This window comes from Colletotrichum navitas (assembly GCF_030913465.1).
Source record: "Colletotrichum navitas strain CBS 125086 chromosome Unknown LY79scaffold_3, whole genome shotgun sequence".
Lineage (NCBI taxonomy): Eukaryota > Fungi > Ascomycota > Sordariomycetes > Glomerellales > Glomerellaceae > Colletotrichum > Colletotrichum navitas.
The window spans coordinates 521,773-540,968 of record NW_026850549.1 but is presented as its reverse complement, the minus strand read 5'-3'; the positions used below and the strand labels follow the sequence as shown (position 1 = coordinate 540,968).

At 53.5% G+C, this 19,196-nt stretch overlaps 6 protein-coding genes across 6 annotated transcripts; all 6 read right to left on the bottom strand.

Moving 5' to 3' along the window:
• Positions 1-87: 87 nt before the first annotated feature.
• On the bottom strand, positions 88-3,779 carry LY79DRAFT_205369 (phosphatidylinositol 3). The gene is made up of 5 exons (XM_060551494.1): positions 3,378-3,779; positions 3,081-3,267; positions 546-3,024; positions 289-493; positions 88-238 (listed from the first exon to the last, which is right to left on the bottom strand). Exons 1-5 carry the CDS (start codon positions 3,455-3,457, stop codon positions 199-201), a joined length of 2,991 nt encoding a protein of 996 aa, XP_060419675.1. The 5' UTR covers positions 3,458-3,779; the 3' UTR covers positions 88-198.
• A 560-nt stretch (positions 3,780-4,339) lies between these two features.
• Positions 4,340-6,085, bottom strand: LY79DRAFT_205359 (uncharacterized protein). Its single transcript, XM_060551493.1, has one exon. It carries the CDS (start codon positions 5,641-5,643, stop codon positions 4,615-4,617), a length of 1,029 nt encoding a protein of 342 aa, XP_060419674.1. The 5' UTR covers positions 5,644-6,085; the 3' UTR covers positions 4,340-4,614.
• A 2,866-nt stretch (positions 6,086-8,951) lies between these two features.
• Positions 8,952-10,254, bottom strand: LY79DRAFT_586496 (Alpha/Beta hydrolase protein; the record flags this gene model as incomplete). The annotated part of the gene is made up of 2 exons (XM_060560644.1): positions 8,952-9,818; positions 9,874-10,254. 2 exons carry the CDS (start codon positions 10,252-10,254, stop codon positions 8,952-8,954), a joined length of 1,248 nt encoding a protein of 415 aa, XP_060419673.1.
• A 1,286-nt stretch (positions 10,255-11,540) lies between these two features.
• Positions 11,541-12,832, bottom strand: LY79DRAFT_665564 (mRNA capping enzyme; the record flags this gene model as incomplete). The annotated part of the gene is made up of 2 exons (XM_060563086.1): positions 11,541-12,501; positions 12,636-12,832. 2 exons carry the CDS (start codon positions 12,830-12,832, stop codon positions 11,541-11,543), a joined length of 1,158 nt encoding a protein of 385 aa, XP_060419672.1.
• Positions 12,833-13,091: 259 nt separating this feature from the next.
• Positions 13,092-15,952, bottom strand: LY79DRAFT_536607 (PX domain-containing protein). The gene is made up of 5 exons (XM_060556618.1): positions 15,493-15,952; positions 15,098-15,423; positions 14,773-15,039; positions 13,601-14,725; positions 13,092-13,544 (listed from the first exon to the last, which is right to left on the bottom strand). Exons 1-5 carry the CDS (start codon positions 15,593-15,595, stop codon positions 13,449-13,451), a joined length of 1,917 nt encoding a protein of 638 aa, XP_060419671.1. The 5' UTR covers positions 15,596-15,952; the 3' UTR covers positions 13,092-13,448.
• A 196-nt stretch (positions 15,953-16,148) lies between these two features.
• Positions 16,149-17,276, bottom strand: LY79DRAFT_536604 (uncharacterized protein). The gene is made up of 3 exons (XM_060556617.1): positions 16,811-17,276; positions 16,625-16,738; positions 16,149-16,493 (listed from the first exon to the last, which is right to left on the bottom strand). Exons 1-3 carry the CDS (start codon positions 17,085-17,087, stop codon positions 16,420-16,422), a joined length of 465 nt encoding a protein of 154 aa, XP_060419670.1. The 5' UTR covers positions 17,088-17,276; the 3' UTR covers positions 16,149-16,419.
• Positions 17,277-19,196: the final 1,920 nt, after the last annotated feature.

Sequence of the window (19,196 nt, the reverse complement as noted above, 5' to 3'; positions counted from 1 at the left end):
TCTGCAAGAGGCCGGTATCTACGCCTCTAAAAGCTGCTCTCCCTGCCAAGTCATAAATAATCGAGAGATCATTCCTTGGCTTCGTCATTACTAGCCAGTCAGTCGTCTATTCAACCGCAACGCCGCCCAGATGCCTAGATGCATGTCATATCCCGTTGCTTTCAGAACTGATGATCACGTCTCCATCCTCACAACCATCTAGTAAATGCCCTGCGTTCTATACTGGAAGGTATCGTAGCTAGAAATATATCAGTATGGCAAAGCATGCAAAGATGTGACGTTACTTACAGTCGTGTGTAGTAACTGCCCAAAGACTTGCCGATCAAGTCTGTCTCCACAAACTGCTCGGCTTCGTCCGCACTCAGCTGCAGCTGGAACCGTTGACGAAGGTTATACGTTGCTTGGGCCACTCCAGCTGAATAGCAAGGCATCTTCGAGTCTCGCCCCATCATGGCTACCAAGTCGATGATATTATCCGCAGAGCGTCGGAGTGCTAACACAAGTCAGAATCATGAAAAGCGAAGTCACAGAATCACCAGACTTACCCTGGAAGGCCTGCTTGCAGAGCTTCTTATAGTCTTCATAATCGTCGGAACCAATGCCGCCCAACACCTCAATGTATTCTTGTGTAAGTTTGAAAGGCGCCGCTTCAAACCCAACTGATCCCGGCGAGTTGGACAGCATGAAACCAAAGTCGATGTGCACAATATGTCCCTCGCTGTCGATCAAGACGTTGCCGTTGTGTCTATCCTTTAGCTGCAAGATGTATGATATCATACTGTATGCAGCCAGAGAGCGCTTGAAGGCGTCTACTCCTGCCTTGAAAGGCTCGCTGTCTGGAGGTCCAAATGCTTTCAGGAAGTGGTCCCTGAGCGTAGCAAACCGACGTCTTTGGTTCGGGCCTGTCTCCATCGAAAGAGTCAGACTTCGCTTGATGGAGTGCAACGACACGCCGTTGGTGATCGTCTCAATCAGACCAGATGATTCTCCCGTGACGAGAATGCGCATGAGCTTGACCCACACGTTGACTTTTGCATCAACCCAGATCTTGTGGCAGACGTCGATAAGCTGGCAGGCAAATGCCTCCTGACGCAAGTCGGCTCCCGTCTTGACGATGACACTGACCAAGTCCCAGTTCTTCATCCAACCATAAGGCGATGTCTTGCGAATACGTTCCTTCTTTGCTTGCCATGCTTCACCAAAAACAGCCGCACTAGGATCGTCACGATCGCCCTTACTCTGAATACCGCCGGTCTTGATATCGTTCTCCATTCTCGCGAGTCCGGCACCAGCATTGAGTCCCGGTTCAACGGTGGGCTCGCTATCGACTTCAGGATGTTCGGTATTGACCACGGCGTTTGCCTGCGCAGTAGAGGCCTTTGCAATGATGGTGTCAAAAGTTGGACCCTGCTCATCCATATCGAAACTCTGCTCTTCCAGACTCTGCATGCTTGCGATAATCTTCGCTCTGATAGCCTGGACTTCATGTTTCGGTCGCTTGCCGCTCGTAGCTTCAAGTTGTGCCAGCATCTGCGAAGCGGTTCGCATGTGCGTAGCCAGTGCCGAGAAGTCTGGCTGATCTACCGGGGCGTTGGCACGCGTCGTAATCGTCAGCTTGCGGGGCGGGCCTGGCGGGCTGCTCGATCTCGAAGTAGAAGCGCCAGAGCTCCGTGGAGTTGGCATGTCCAAGACAACACTCGACATTGTGGTAGTGGTACTGCTAGGTAGGCGCTGAGGCTGGAGTGGTGGGGCTTGTTTCGCCTGATGCTTCTGTAAAGGATCCTCGTCGAACGGCTGGATCAAGAGAGAGCTTCCCAGATCGCCAGATACTGGCTCAAAGACGCTGTCAATGGTTGTCTCCGGTGTCTTGGGCACTGTCGTTATGCGTGGCGAGTCCGAAAGATCGAATATGCGTCGAGTATGGCCTGGATCGGAAAGGAGAGTACTTAGGAGCCTCCGGTTATCTGGCGTATCCGGATCGAAAGTAAAGTCATCTCTCAAAACTTCAACCATGAGAAGATAGGGCACCTTCTCTGCGCTATTTAACACTGTTGACTCTGTTGGGTTCAAGCGCACAATTCTATGATGTCTGCTCTTCGCTGGGGAACCATCGACCAGAGTTGGAGGACAAATGACAGGAACATCCACTTCGGCCGGTAGATCTTGCGCAATGAGGGCGAGCTCTGCGCGAAGAGCACTGAGACGAGCAGGTTTTGGCACGATCACGAGTCTGTTTGAGATACCCTCGAGAGCGGTTAGAAATTGCGTTTCGCATCTGAAGTAGTGTTGTCGCAATAGTCTCGTCTTCTGCAGGGGCGTCAACTCTGCGGCGGTAGCGCCGCTCTTGAAGTGATGAGAATGTCTCCTATTGAGGACGTCACCAGGCCTTGGAGGGAGTCCTGCTGACACAGGAGTCGCCGGTCTCGTGATGGCCAATCTAGGAGATCGTAGCTCTGGAAGGGGCAGAGAGGAGGAGCTGAGACGGGCATCGTCGCTCTTCATGTTGAGATGAGGTGGCAGACGCTTTGCCTCGACTGGAGTCTTGGAGCCGGATGAACCTGGCCGCGTTAGAGACGGGTCCGTTGATCGATGGTGCGAATTGCCCGACGCGGAACTAGGCAGCACCAGATCTGGCGCGCTGGAGAGTCGTCCGGCATCCTTTGCACGCTTAGACCTCGAGCTACCGGCCGTCACGGTGTGGGCCCGCGTCACCTGGGTTGTCTTGGGGTTGCTGTCTCGGGAATCGGATATCAGATCGTCGGACGGCTGAGGCTTTCGGGCCTGAGCCACAGCGAGTGGGCCAGCCCATTGCGGAACAATAGGAACCGCGACGCTGGCTAGGACGAAACTAGCGAGAACCGTGACAGGCAGAATGTTCTCCTTGATCTTGTTGTGTCTCGCAACGTCTGGCAGCCCGAAGACAATATGTTGCACTTTGTTGTATACCCTCCGACATGTCTGAAAGGACTTGGACTGCGGATTGGAGGATAGGTCATGGAGGTAAGTTTGAAATAGCCAGAAAGTCTAGGAGCTAGTGAGCAATGAAGGCGAGTGCGCATCAACGGGGAGGCGGCACAAACCAGAAGCGCGGCAGTCACCGACTCTTCACACAAGTCCAGAAGGAACTCCTCCAAGGCCATGGATTCATTGTCGACGCTGATTATAAGGTGGCACAGCTGCGGGAGAAAGAACTCGATATCCTCGTAGGGGAACTGGCGCAGCTTGTTGCAGAGGACATAGTGAATGCCCACATGGTCGGCGTATCGACTAGATGAATGAAAAGTCGGGGGTCAGCGAGGCGTTCCCAAGCCGCGGCAGCGTCAATTGAGACGGTAGCATATGCTGTGTTGGGAGAGCGCAGTAGGAAGCTCACTCACGAGAGGTAGGAGACCGAGAGAAAGGGGTTCGAGTTGAAGACGTCGGACTCAAGGAATCGCTTGAGCAGGTCCCACGACATTGGTTACGCCACGGAGGGGGAAGAAGGATGCAAGTAGCAGCGAGGCTCGGTGCCTCATTTGATCATGGACATGAACGTGAGTCGCAGTTCGAGGGACGGTTTCGCATGGCGGGAAGCTCGAGAAACTTTGGAATAGGTTGTCGAGGGCAGCACGCAGGGCTGGAGAAAGACGCCGAGAGACACACGGTGGCCGGTTGCTCGATTGAGATAGGTAACTAACTACCTCTCTCCGCCGCGAATTGAAGGTCGATTTGTCCACTAATCTAAGAGCGTGACTTGGATGGTGGGAAGAAGGCCCCATACACGACCCGCCGTTTCCCAGTACAAGTGCCTAAAATTTCTGGCCTCAAATTACCTAGGGACGGGGATTACCTCAGCGAGCAAAGCAAGGACCTGGTGCTTGGTGAGTAAGGAGTAGCCACGGAGCGCTTGGAACCTTTTAGTGTAAGAGGAGCGAGGGGCCGCCAGCCACAGAATACCGGGGCCGAGAAGACGAAGCGGCGCTAGTACCAATGGGGGCGGCGGCCGAGCTCATGTCTGCGGGGCATCGTCTTCTCATGTGCATTTGTGGCATTAATTGTATACCTATGGCGGCTTCCATCCTCAGTGAGAGATGGGGACAGCCTCAGTGGTAGAAATGAGCTTCATGAGGGGGAGAGTGAAGCATTTGCCTCTGATGAAGTGGGTATGAGCAGATGATATCGATGCTGCGCGCATGCCATTATGGTTGATGGTATGATGAAGATGATGATTACGCAGTGTGTGGTATGTATGACAAACGCTTCAGTGAAGGTGAGTTTCGTGTAAGTGAAGATGATCATGTGCTGCATTTCAGCACAGTCACACTATCTATGCATAACGAAGACAGTCCGCGATGCGATGGTGATGCGCAGAAAAGAAAAAGTGATTTCATTCTAAAATCGGTACGGATGTAAGATGAGCCATCACAGCATGCGGGCCGAGGAAGCAGCGCTTGATTCCTCGGTGCCACACCATATACCCATATGCCCCTCCCAAGTGACATTTAGACAAGTTTTCCCCACCGTCATGTCACCCAACGCCGATGTAGATGCTAGCCAGTCCAACGCCAATTCTCATAACCCTAGTCGTGTTTCTCATCACGGAAGTGTTCCCCACGTCGAGAGGGAGACGTCAACTCACGCGGCCTTCTTCTTACGACCGCCCTTGCCCTTCTTCTTCGTCTCGACTTCCATTTCTTCCTCACTCTCCGACTCGGCCTTGGAGCGGCCGCCCCGCTTCTCTTCATCGCCGACCTTAGCGGCAATGTCGGCCAAGAAGTCATACTGGCCGTCTGTCTCGATGACTTGCTTGAGCATCTGAGCCGTGACTCGCTTCGAGTTCTTCTCCCGGGCGATTTCTGCGCTCCGGCTGACGACAGCAATCATAAACATCTCCAAGGCCTTGCCAACGGCAATAGGGGTCTGCTGCGCGACCTTGCCGACCTCCTCGTCGGCCTGCATGATGCGCTTTATCCTCGCGGTGGGAAACTTTGTGCGGACTGGCGAGGGATCGATTGGCGGCGGCGAAGGGGCTGACTGTGTGTTCTTTCTGGGAGGCATTGTTGCTGAACCCGGTGTTTGTGGAAGATGTTGGGAGTCCGGATAGTACGGTGTATCGTAAAGCTGAGGGGTTGCGCCAGATATTTTCTGCTCTAGGAACCCTTGGCTTTGTGGTGTTGAGGGCTGGTGTGGTTGTTGCTGATGTTCTTGATGCTTGACGGCGGGCTGGATCCCATATGCACTTTGTGGATGTTGCGGAGATGGGTGCTGCTGGTGCTGTTGTGGCGGCGACTGGTGGTACCGAGGAGATGGGTACTGTGGTTGGGGCTGGTATTGGTGCGGTTGCTGCTGACGCTGGGGGGTCTGCAGTGGTGGCTGATAGGAAGACAAGACCGATTCGGACTTGATTGCCGCTGAAGGCGGGTAGTGGGGCTGCTCCTGTTTGATGTGTACAGGAGTTGAAGACGACTGGTGAGGATGGTAGGCGCGTGGCGAGGGGGAGGAGTATTCATATACCGGCGGTGCGGCGGTTTGCAGCTCGTTCAGGTATTGCTGGTTGTGCTGCAGATTGTGTAGTGGAGGCGTGGGCGGGGCGGGTGCTGCCGAAAAAAAAGAAGAGAGGTCCGGCGACTTTGGTGCGTAGGTAGTAGTAGTGTCCTCAGCCATCTTTATGGTTTTTGCCCCTCTTTGCCTCTCTTCCCTCTCCCGGTGCTTGCTTGCTTGCTGGGTCTGCTGGAAAAACTGGCAGCCGCTTTTTTTTTTTCTTCTCTGATTTTCTGGAAGTGGAGGGCGAGTAAGTGACAGGGGCCCTTGGCTGGTGCAAAATTGGCCAAGGTCCCAAGGTACCTAAGGCAAGGTGGTATGGTATAGGTAGGTTGGCGGTGGACGTGGGGACAGGATGATTAAGCGAAGAGCAGGGACCGGTTTGAGAACAAAAACCAGTCCGCATCCCCCTCCTGACACACGCTCTCTCTTTCTCTCCGAGCCGTTCTCTTGTGTGCCTGTCTTGCCTCAATGACTTGCGTCTCAACCCAAACAATGATGCAATGTTTGCGTGACTCCAGCCTTGTCAGGGGAACCGGCCCTCTCAGTCGTGTCTACTTCTCCGGGTGTGTGACGTGTAAGTGTGGTTCAAGCTCCGGCTGTCGCGAGCAGTCTAGCTGTTAGCGATGTCAGGTCGTCGGACGTGGGGCCGATGCAAGCTGCGGTGTTGATGACAGTGTCTCGAAGCAGCAAACCACTGCCGTACTCGAATTGGTGAAACTCAAAACACAAGACAAGACAGAATGAGGCTGTCTTTGGAGATGCCTGGGTGACTCGCGTGTAGAATAGCCTCAGCCAAGGTGACGGGGCTGGGCTTAAACTACAGGAGAACTTCACGTCAGGACAGAACAGACCCAGAACAGACCCAGACACGTCCAAAAAACATCAACGGGTCTAAGATGTCTCCAGAAGGCCGGGACAGCTGCTAGAGAAAACCCACAGCTACAAAGCCACGAGGGATGGAGGCAATGAGGCAGCTAGGCAGCCTCAACCAAAACTCGACCGACGCGAATCTTGGTACTTCAGTCTAGGATGACCACAAAGGGGACAGTGTGGTAAGGCTGAAGGAGTCAGGCAACTCTCCAGACGTGGATCAATGGGAGATGCCAAGAGGGTGTGAGTGACTGATGGCTGATGTGCACAGCGTCGCCGTGAGACGTCGCTCGGTATCCTGCGAAGGGTGCCAAACACAGCCAGTCGACATAGGTTGGTTGCGAGTTTGGACCTCTCGTCCTGCTGAGTCTGGCGTCGAGATTGGGCGAATGGCAGTCGATAAGGCTTCGATGTGGATGGCGAGCCAGGATGGAAAGACAGGTAGGTTGGGGGTTCGGCCCCGATAGTGGCGGATGTATTGTACGTTGCGTTGTGCAGGTGTAAGTAGTGTAGTGTAATTAGGTAAGGTATGCGGTGGATGCGGGCTGCGGTATTCTCGGGAGTCGTTCAATCCGTACTCGTAGGGGAAAAAAGAAGTGAAGTGATGTTGGAATAGATTTTGGAGAATGAAGGGGGTGGGGTCAGAAGATGACTGTTGTCTAGGCCAGTCCAGCCTCACAAAAGACAAGGGCCGTAGGGAAAGAAGTAGGATGCGGAGCGGCTAACGGGCAGAGCGACCAGGCAGACTGGGCGGCGGAGAGCACAGCACAGCCCAGCAGTGTAAATGCGACGGCCAGTGGTGCTTGTTGCAGCTGTGTGCGCAGGCCGTAAGCTGACGGAAGGCGGGTGACAAACGACGATGATACGGTCGGTGGCAGGTGGATCAGTGCCTTCTGTTCGCGATGGGCGGGTTCCTTCCGCAAGGTAATGAATCGATCACGGTGGGAATGTCCACCGTTTATATGCGCGTCGCGGGTCAGAGCTTCCCCCCTTTGACACCTTCTGCCTTCCCCAAAAACACAATCAGGCAGGGGTCATGCTGCCACACTGATTGGTCCAGCGCTCGAGGTGTGCCCACGCTTTCCCGCCTTCTGCATCAGCACTGCCGCTAGTGTAGCTTCTGGCGCGAGGCAGAAGCGAAGACATAGGTACTCTTCTTAAACCCTACCTACCTACCTAGGTGGGTAGTAGGTAGGTAGGCACTTTAGGTACCTTCACAATAAGCCTAGGTATCCGTATTTCCCCAAGCAATCTGTTATATTTAGGTGGGTAGGTAACGTATCTAAGTACCTAGAGGTATCTTTTCTGAGTGGGCTGAATCCCGCTCGTCTGTTGACTGAGGTAGTTCGTGTACAGTAACCGTGCCTCTGATCACCAATTCTGATTGTTCATTTCCCTCTCCCATATCCTTTCCCTTCATCCCATAAGGCACACGCCTCCTCGCCGTGCCTTTCTCTCTCCGCCAACTGCGGATGGGGGGTGTTCTAACATCGAAACCAGTATACGCCAAAAGGGAAAGAAACCGAGAGACAGGCGCCGCCGCATCACCAACACTATTATCATTCGCAAGTCGCGCGACATGGGCCGTGTCCTTTGCCATCCCAGCGTGTTGCTGCATGTCGCAACCCAGCATTGGTAGCTGCATCTTGCGGCGCCAAGTAATCAGGCAGGCCCAATAGAGAGGAGACTGGCTGACTGGCCGGCCAGCCCATCTAGAATACGGCGCGGTAAGCCGACTGACCATTCTTGCAGCCCCCTGACCTCGCGCCTTCTCTCCATCACCAGGACGTAAACTCGACCGTTTCCTCTTTGCTGTCGATCCTCGACGTCTCTCGCGCCGAGTCTCGTCTGCTTTGTGTTCATGGGACTCGTCCAGCTTTGTCAAACCCCGCTGAATTCTGTCTCCGATGCTGCCTGGAGCCGGCACACTCCCTGCACATCAAGCCCAGGCAAGCCTTTCGCCGCGCGCCGACACCAAGGAACCCCGTCGTCTGAAAAGGATAATTTCTGTCGCAAAGTCGTTCGCGCTCCCCAAGCCATCCAGCTAACCCACCCATACAAGACCCAAGACCCACTCTAGCTCCATTATCACGCCCGACCGAGCCTTTTCACTTTGCGACGACCCTCCACCAGTGTCTCCGCCGCAGCTAGAGGTTGGGCTCAAGCTTACTTCGGCGCGGCTTTCCAAGCGCGGCTGCAAAGAACTCATCCACATCCTTCAACGCGTCTTTGCCAAATGTTTGTTGCGCTTCCTCGACCGGGAATCCCGCCGCTGCCAGTGTAATTTCCAGTCGGCCGACGGCCCGGTATGCAGGAACACAGCTCAGTCATGCAGGTAATCAAAACACACATTTTCTATTGTTTGCGCTCCCTTCTATTGGTTCCCACGGATGATGACAACGATGGAGAAATGGCTGGAGACCAACAAAGAGGCCACGATCACAGAAGCCGAGTCGTTCCGGCTCTGGTTTCGAGATTGGCGCGCCTCGGTCCATGACAGTTTGAAACTTGATCTAATCTGACTGTTGGAGGCAGATGGACTGCGTCTTGGCAAACGGCTATTCAATGCGTTCTCTGATTGCTGACGTGAGTGTCCGCAGACCCTCCAGCCTCTTATTCTCGTTGCCCGACAAGAACAAATCAACCACGGGCCAGGCGTGAATGCCGCCCTCCTCGCAGCGGCTGTCCACTTGGGTGTTTTTCACCAGCACCTTGATGAGATCTCTAATGTCAGGGGCAAACACTTCCTCGGATCCATACACGACGAAGAACCCGCAAGGCGGGCTAGCTTCCGCCCATACCCGATGATCGACACATTGCCCAGGCGACGCCGACTTGTCGTAGGCATGCGAGGTACCGGCATACTGTAACGCGTACCTCCACAACATGTCGCGATCCAGAAAATCGCTGGCCGAATTCTCATGCTTGTTGGAGATCAACTTGGACCATGGCGAGATCAACACGCAGAGCCCAGGTAGCGGTGACTCAGAAGCCTTGCGTAATTGCCCCTGGCTCTCGCTGTCAGATGCAGCGGAGTCGTCGCTTCTTTCCTTGAAAGCCCTGGCTTCATTCATGTGGCCGAGTTCCAACAGAAGCGTCAAAATCAATGTTCCTCCAGCCGAGTCACCGGCTACCACCACCTTCCGAGGATCTCCAGCCCTGTCCAAGACGTGTTTGTACCCCCTTAACGTCTCGTACATCTGCGTCGGGTAAGTCTTGTCAGGCACAAGTGTGTATTCGAGGGCGAATATGGCAGGGTTCTGGTAGCCTGACTGGACCAACAGCGAGTGCCACGACAGGAGAAACTCGAGATAAAAGTATGCGGACCCCATAGAAAATCCGCCTCCGTGAGCGTAGTAGATGACGATGTCGGGAGATTTCGTTTTATCCTTAGTGACCCAGATTCCTTGGAACCCATGTTCACCCTGTCGAAAGACTAAGCCAGCGATCACGATAGACCAAGGTGAAGGCTCAACTTACGTCTTGCTTGTACTCGCTCCAGTGGGAGGGTGAGCGAAGGTAACCGTGCCGCAGCATGCGAAACCTCAGAAATGGCCGCGAGACGTTCTTGGAGAGGAAGACGCGGCCGACAAGTGGGGGCAGGTTCGCAAAAGCATAGCGCACGCATCGTATGACGACGTCTTCGAAGAAGGTTGCCCGCTGCACAAATGGCGAGCGTTGGTTATATGGGAGGATCAAGCGCTCGTGAAGCAGCGAGGTTGGCAGCTCAAGTATCAGAAACGGCAATGTCTTGATAGCAACAGCCAGTGTCCGGAAGAAGCCAACATGGAGGAGGAGCTGCGGCACGACCAAGATGGCAAAGACCAGGCAGTCGAGCAACGACACCGGTCCAAGAATCATCGTGCGTGGCAGTCACACTCTGGCTAAGCTCGCCCGGAGCGCAAAATGCGAGTGGCGATAGTATCGGATCGTGTTAACACGTGCCAATTGCGTCTATCTCGAGCTCTGGAGCAAACTAGGGTAGACGGTGCTCTAAAGAAGAAGACAAGGAAAACAGAACAAGGGCAATGTCAACTGAAGTAAAAAGGATGTCGGGGGAGGGGGGTTGTTCTTCAAGGACATTATCCAATTCCACGTCCCTCCCTTCGCCGCCCGAGGTAGATAAGATGGTTTGCTGTTGCCCGTGTGTGCTCGAGGTGCATGTATGCTAGGCGAGGTACGACAGGCAAGATTGGGGATTGCCGATGACGTCTTCGAGGTCGCAGCTGTGCTCAGGCGGTTTTTATTGTTCTTCTCCTTTAATTCAATTACCTTCGTGTCGGTCCCAGAGCTAGAAAGCTTGGTCGTGTTCGAGTGCTGTAGGTACTTTCGCAGTTTTATGTGCTAGTGCTTGGGCTGAGAGTTTGTTGGGGTAGACAGAGACCCCCCTCCCTTTCCCCTTCTCGTCATACTGGGAGACTCACATGTAATTCAAAACTCGCCCATTGAGCGAGGAAAGAGAGGCCCTGCCCGCAAAAAGAAAAGAAAAGAAAAGAAAAAAGGAAGACGTCGTTGACGTGAGACATGTCGCCCTTGGTTCAGTTTATGAGATTTGGCTTGTGATTGTGAAACTTTTTATTTTATTTTAATGAAGAGAGTCCTTCAGTCGCTATTCCAAGGACAACAACTTGACACGCACTCGGGATGGACGCGCCTCCAAAGGAAAACGCGCGTCAATACGCATCCCAATGATGGTTCTGTGCCCCCCCCTTTTGTAATTACACTATGCAAAAGACTATCGTGGGGGTAAACATGAGAACACCCGGATCCTTATGATACCGATTAATGCTCTCTATCCCAGAGCTGTAACGCCAGAAAATTGATGAGAAAAGCCATGAGCGCAAACGAAATCAAAAGTGCGACCAAAAGTAGAGTCGCGGGCAGAGGGTCGAGGAATGCAAAACAGACTACGTGCGCCTTCTCCCGAATTTTGGGCTTGTCTCCCTCCGTCCCCCTTCTGCTCGACTTTGCGCACGAAAAATCCAAGACGCCTGCTCCTCTCCCTCCCCCGTTCGCATGTACACAGACAAGCACCCCGCCGCCGCCTCCGATGCGCAAACTTCTTGCGAGCCAAAACGTTCGCCTCCCCCCCCCCCCCTTTAGACCAGATCCTAACCTCTGGCTCGGCGTGGCGGGTCCGAGCCGGGTCACCGCTTCGCGTTGCGCGTCTTCCAGTTGTCCTTGATGCCCTTGGCGGCCTCGGCGAGGTCCTTCTCCGTGACGCGGTCCTCGATACTCTCCATGACGCTCTTAATGGTCGAGATGTGATTCGCCTCGGATTTGTCGTCGCGGAAACGAATGATGCGCCACCGGCCCTGGTCGTCCTTGTGGCACTCGACTATGCGGTCGTTGAGAGGGTCGCCCAGCCCCTTGAGGATCTCCCACTCATCCTCGGTGATGTGCACATCGGCAAAGTACTGGTACCGCCCGTCGCCCAAGAAGCTCCATAGCTGCGACTGAGGCACGGCCTCATAGTCGATATACGGGCCGTCTACGCCGTCGTCGCCCTCGCCCGGCTGCACCGTCGGGAAGCTCAGCCGCAGCCGGCAGTCGACCGTGTTCTCTTCGGGCGGTTTCCACTTGAGGATATGCGGGTCGGTGCCGTGCTTGTAGTCGCTGCTGACGCACGTAAAAATCAGCCCGTCGTTGCCGTGCCGCAGCTTGGGCAGGATCTCGCGGAACATCATCTCGATGCCGTAGCTCAACTGCATGGCCTTCATCTCCACCAGAAACGGCTGGAAGTCGCGCTCCTCCGGATACTGCTTGAACAAGTCCCGATAGGGCTTGTAGATGTTCTCGTTGAAGTAGGCGAGCCGCTTGTCGAGCGTGCGGGACATGAGGTCTTGGCCGTCGAGCACGAGGCAGTCAAAGACGAGGAAGCGCGGCTCCTTCTGGCCCTTTCCCGTGTCGTCCATGACCAGCTCGCCGTCGATGAGCGTGCGCGTGTGAAACTTTGTCAGGTCCTCCTTGCGCGGGAAGTGGAAGCTGTTGCTCTTGATGAACCAGTAGTCGTTCTTGCGGTCGATGAGGTAGTGAATCTCCCGGCCATCGTCCTCGGTGAGGTACAGGAGGTATCGGATGCCATCTGACTTTTCGCATACGTAGTAACTGTTCCGCGCAGCACATTGTTAGCGGCGCTGGTCAACGAGCATTGCCCCAGGTCTGGCTGCGCTATGACGCCCGAACCGGACTGTGAGGGAGCAGCGGCTGGGTCAGAAAGTTGTCACGCGCGATGAACTCACTCTTTATGCCGCAGCTCCTCGAGGTGTTTGCGCGCGAAGCTGACCGGTTGCGCGCCAGGGAAACTGGTTTGGTTGCGATGCAACAACGCAGCGACCTCGCGGCGCAGATCGAAGAGCAGCTGGCCGTCGGCCTTGATGCCCGGTTCCGCAATCGAGGCAATCGGGCCCTCGGGTGGCGGACCCTGTACGCCTTCCATTGTTGCGGCTCGGACGTTCACTGATGTTGCGCAACGAGGATAGAGGAAGAGGGTGAAAGAGAATGAAACCGAGACTAGAGCCAGCTTGGTTCTGTTGGTCTGAGCCCTGTGACGGAGTCTCGGAGCTTTATCGGTTTGTTATCGATAACGAGATAAGCCCTTGCAACACCGCGGGGTTCTTGATGCTGGATTCAGATGCTTTTGGCCAGGCAAAGCCTTAAACGAGGAATGCAATCGAACGGATATTGAATTGTTAGAAGGGAGTTGATGGAATCTTGTTTTGGGTTTGAATATACTAGCTGGAAGGCGGTCCTCTTCTAGAACATGCAATAAGGAAACCGAGACCAAGGACGGACCATTACACAGGCAAAGAAATCCAGCATACAAAATGATTTAATTGTCTTCGACCATTCCATGGCTTTTACGAATGGAAATTTCCTCGTAAACGCCAGTAGAGCTTTGCTATCCTACGTCAATCGACGAGCAAACCATCAACCAAACCCAGTAGACTCAACGCCTCGTAATATTATGGCGAACAATTCAAGGGCTCTGAGCCAGAACCGTTCTGATATCGTTGCGGAGAATGCCCCTCCGTTCTGTCAAGCCCATCAACCCACTAACTCTCGTCAATCTTAGTAACCTCGGCTTTAGCATCCTCCCAAGTCTCCTTGTTCTTCCTTGCCCACTCGATTTGGCTCTTGGCATACGCCAGCTGTGGCCATAATTAGTCCTCATGTACTCGTGAGCTCATGCTTATTGGAAGCTTACCATGTAACGGCGTAGATCTTCTTCATTCTCTCCCTGGAATCTCTTCAGGTCATTCAGGATGCTAGCACTGGCCTCCTTGACGTCATGCTCCGAAACAACCTTTGCCTGCTCCAACTGCTCAATGCTCTCCCGAGTCTTCCCAATCATGTCACGGCGGGTCCTCTCTGGGTCAACGTCAGCTACGCCTTGTATAGCATGACGAATCGGTCCAAAGATCTTGTTCGTGATCGAGTTACTGCTCGCGGCCTTCTTATGGCCCGGTGTCGAGTTACTTCGCTGCGGAACTCCCTGGGTTGCAGTGGGTACAGGCTCGCCGTGGGTAGGAGGGAAGTCTGAGTCGATAGATGCTGTGTCCTCGGTGCTGCCATCACGCTGGTGGTGTGAGGTGTTTGCCTCCCGAAGGCTGGTTGATCGCTTTGGTGCCGGCGCGATCTGCTGACTGCTGCTCAGGTACTGTTCGATACGCTTGGCCTCAGCCTCGCTCCGCTCCAACTGGTCGAGTAAGGTGATCTTCTTGCTGAGCTCGTCACTTGTCTGCTCCTGCTGCACCCGCTTCAACACCCTGTATTTCAAGACGCTGCGAACCACGCCTGCGAACTGTGCATTCTCGCGCATTGGCTCCGCGAAGCTGGCACCGAGCGAGCCAGAGAGCTCCTCTGTCGCGATGTACGAGGAGTCCGCAGCCTGGCCGACTCTCTCGAGGGCTGGCCCTAGAGAGGGTGCTTGTTCTGAGAGCGCAAACGCATTGAACTTGGAACCCAGCTCACAGAGATCTGCAGCCAGAGCGGATAAGTGACTCAAAGTTCGGCGGTTGACCTTCTCCATGGATCCCGATAGCAGCTGCTCCAGCTCCTTGATCGAAGCCTCGTATGCAATGAAGTATGGGTCAAGCTCCTGCTCACTGAGAGCGTGGCTGTCAGGGGGGAAACGGCCAAAGACGTGGGATCCTGTACCAGAGATCGCTCCGGGGTCGACACCAGGACCACCCGTTGTCTTAAGCTTAGCCGAGGTCGCTGGTACGGGGAGAAAACTGTGGGCCAGCGTAGGGTTCGCGGTATCCAGGGGAGGCGCCTTCAGAACTGATTTGGGTATCGAAGACACTGGATGGGAGTGCAGTACCTCGCTCTGCGGTTTTTTAGCAGCTAGAAAACAGATAGGACTTGGCTACTCACCCAGCTGGCGTTAGGATCAAGGAATCTCCACCAAACACCGTCGGTTCGGACCTCATCCATCCGTCGGCATCGGTTCAAGAAGACAGCGAGCATGCGCTTGCGCAGGTCGATAATCTGCTGGTCTTGCTTCGCGTTCGTCGGGTTCGCGGCGTAATCGGCCATGGTGTGCTTCTCTGGAATGGGTGGTATAATCAGGGTAGGGTGAAGTCGGGTCAGCGCCTCGCGCAGGGAAGCAAACTCAGAGTACCGTCGGCGGACTTCGAGATTCTGCGGGGTTTGTCAGTCAACTGTCCAACCGCGCGGAACACTTCTCGGAAATACGTACGCCTGTCCGGATGGTGTAGACGATGTATTTCCCCCCGCTCTCCGCGCTCTTTCCCGCATCCGTGATGAGGATAGTCAATGATGGGTTTTCCCAAAGAATCTGTTCGATTCGGCTCTCGTAACCACCAGGCTTGGGGCGCGGAACCATGTTGCCTCTGTCTCTAGCAATCGGCTCATTGTCGCTGCTCTCGATATCGCTGTCTTCATGGGCGTGGGAGCGATTCTGGGGAGCCTCGTCGCTTGTGGTTGACGGGGTCTGCGGGATGTCGAATCGCTGGTCTAGAGTCTCCCAGTCGGCATCAGTACTGTTTGAAGAATCATCCAGATCTATTGTTTCCATCATTTTTTGGCCCTTTCAAGTTGCTGAGAGTGTTATGGGAGAAGATCGCAACATACACTCACGGGTGGTAGGAGAGGCCGGGTTGGCTGAGGAGGAAGTCAAGCTATCCCTCCGGTCAAAGCCCTCTGCGTAAGGGTTATTGTCCTCGTCGTTCCACATGGCCCCGGTCTTGTATGTCGAATGGGATGTCAAACGAAACTACAGGCCGATACTTAATCGTGCAAGACAGTTTGCGGTCTCAGTCGAGATGCGCGACGGGGGAATGCGCAGCTGAGCCGGGAGGGGCGGGGGAGGGGCGGTTGAGGCTTGTCTGCCGGCATGCAACAATCAAGCAGTTAATAGTTGCAGGGTCCGATTGAAGAAAAGGATCAATCCTGAGGTGAAAGGGTTTAAGGTTGAGGAGACAATGATCAGGTCAAAGAGAGAGAGGTGCGGACAGGCAGGCTTGGGGCTGTCGGGCGGCGGCGTGGGGACAAGTGATCGGGGCTACGAGGTTGGACTAAGGTAAGCTCTAGGGTGTAGCAAGTGCCATTCCGGCAGGAGAGCAGGCAATGACGAAGCCGCCTCCCCACAGCGTTGCTTGCTCTGATTGCCTTACGCACCCAGCCAAGATACGTACCCTACCTAAGTAGGCACTCTAGATACCTACGCAGTAGTGTAAGAACTCTTTGCCATGCGCACGGGCCATGGTGACACAAATGCCTGACTTACCCCTGCTTTAGCACGTATTACTGCGCATCTGTGTGAATCCAAGACTATGCACAACTCAACATAAAATCGGCTTTGTGATTTATGAATCTCACTCCACACTTCTTTCTATATGAAAGAGAGTTTGTTCTGGGTACTCTTTGACAGAACCTTGCAACAATACGGATATCTACTATGTACATTCTCCACCCTACAACCATTACCTATCATGTCGTCTTGAACAGCCCAGAAACCCATGGCGGATACTTGAAAGTCGATGCACACCCATCTGTGAACTATTTCAACCTCAGAAAGAATCTTCTCCTGGCTGACTGGCTGTCAAAACTCACAAGTGCCTTAAAGACCAAAAGTTGAGGGATACACATGCTCCTTGTTGAAGCCCGCCAAGCATATCCAGTGTTCACACTTCGTGGCGCTCTTTCTGCTAAGAGGGCAAACACAACCTATTCAACCCTCCAGACTAACGTATCCTTCTTCCAGGCCTGTTTCGGAGTTGTCCAGGCGCATACTGGCCGCCACCTTGATGAATAGGTCTTGGAGGAGACGGCGGCGGTGAATAGTCACTCAGATCTTCAACTGTGTCTATCTTATCAGGTAAGTGAAACCTAAAGTCACGTTAGCAAGAAGCTGCACTGGGACATTTAATATCGAATCTGACTCACTGAGACTCTTGGGCTCTTCTCAAGGTCTCTCGCTGATGATGGGCGGCCTTTGTGGTGTGATCCCCCATCATCTCCGATGCCCCAACTGGCCTGTTTGGCTCGGCCATATGGGGTTTCCTAATTAGCTCAACAGGTCGGATTGCAGCATTCAAGAAGATTTGGTGGGTTTGCTTGGCGGTATTCAATTTCCCATCCTTGTGGCCTCTTGTTTTGGATCCATTGGTCGGATGACTTGACCTGTTCATCACGTCAGCATATGTGCTACAATCATGGGCAAGCATTTTCCTACTCTGGGCTTATGTGTGAACTATCGTCTACATTCATCGAAGAGGTCGCTGGTGGGTCATTCACGAAAACTGCTTGAGTGCTATATAAAAGTCAACACAGTGTCTGAAATATAAAGCAGTGGCATTTGCATACCTAGGTTTTGTCTTGACCAGAAGATTGGTTTCAGCAGATGTGTCAATCGTGTTTGTTGTTCTTGAAAGAGATCTTTCAACATTCATAGTGTTGGTCTTAGCTATCGTTTGTGGAGGCATAGTTTGAGTATTTATGCCGTTCCTTCGGGTTGCCTCGATGGCGTTCGTTCCATCCTTGAGAGCACTGCGTGTATTAGCACCTTATCGTCGCTATTAGGATCAAGGTTCATACCTCCGTAGGGGCTTCATATCACGAGGTATGGGGCGGATCCCAGTTTTCGTTGAGTGTTGAAAGGTCGAGACTGGTATAGTATCTCCTTCCTCGGCGACATGTCGGTTGATGTTATGTCGCTCAAGGGTTGATCTTCTAAGACAATTCGTTTCCTGTCCCTCGCTGTGGGTCGTATCGTCTGTCGAACTCCTCCGAGTTGACGGACCTGGTTCTGCTCTGTGATGCAGAGGATTCACGTGTCGCTGATCGGTGGGAACGGACATATCAGCAGCACTAACGGTTGCTGCCGTGGGAGGCGAATAATCACCTCTTGTATGTGGTAATGCAGAGGAGATATCTCCTCTCTTCTGTGTCTCGTAAGTTGGCGGTGTGCTGATTGTGGTTGCAGAGGCACGCGAATGATGGCTGTTTCTGATGGACGGTGTACGAGTTGAGCCAGTGTCGGAGCTGGCGATTGTTGACGCCCTGCCAACAGGGAAGTTGAAGATATCAAACAGTCTTTGCGCGAGTGAGTTCAATCTTCGCGGTGGTTGCTGTGTATTCTGGTGGCCTCGGCCCGCTGTCCATGACCGATGGGGAGCCTGCCGGGCTTGGTGGGGATGCCGAGCCTTAGGAGGCTGTGTTGTCCGTTCGGTCGAAGCGTTCCTGGTAGTCACCGGTGTCGTAAATTGTATCTTATTCCGAAGGAAACCGCGGGTTTGTGTCGGGTTACGGCAATGGGGTTGGTAAAACATCGGATATATCGGTTGAGTGTAGGGGAATGGTACCGGAAGAGGCGAGGGCATTGGCATGAGTACCGGGACCGGCGGAGGAGGTGGTGGGGGGAAATGAAGAATCTGCGGATGTGTGACCATGAGCGGAGGTGGCTGTTGTGATGCCGTGAGGCCTTCATGTCTGAAGAAGAACTGTGATCGCTGAAAGTTGGTAGCGCTCGTTTGACTTGGAGTTCTGGGGCGGCGGCTCTGACGAACGAGGACAAGATCTCCATCAACCCAGTCTTCCTTTCTATTTTTGGAGCGCAAGAAGAACAACAGTGCAATTAATAGCACAACAAAAACCACGACAATTGTGACAATGATTCCAGCTTGCTGCGCCTCGGTGAGACACCCCCATCCAGAACATGGAGATTCGGATATTGGTGATACTGGGGGCAAGGGACCGCTTGGTTCTTCCGCCTGCCGAGCATCAAGGTGAATTTTATGCTTGAAAATTCCCTTTTGATGATCCAAGGAGCTGCGGTGGCTGGTCGGGACTCTTGGGATAGCCGGCATGGTGACTCGCGGTGGCACAAAAGTCTCCCGGTGGTGAAAGAAATGAGCCTATGATGTAGGGTCTTGGTGTATTTAGCAAAAATAGATACGTCAATTTGCGTATGCTTTGCTTGTTTCGACTACAAATCCCATCAATTTGAGTGAGGTGGTCGGGCGGTCGGGTGATGGAGGTGTTGGTAGTGGTGGTGGTGATGGAATAAAGATCAGAAGTGGCCGAGTTAGCTGGTGAGGTGAAGGTATGTATACCTTCACTTGCCAATTACCTGTGCCATTTTCTCCTTCCTTATATAAGAATAAAATCTCCCTCTTATAAGAAATCATGGAATCTTTTTGGGAAAATCTCGTTTGATTTTGCATGTGCTCTATCATTAGTTCCCATGGCCACTTTTCTCTTAAACGGTATGGATATTTCAGTCAAGTATCTGTATGCTACTTTTTAGGTATATACCTACGTAGAAGTGACAACTA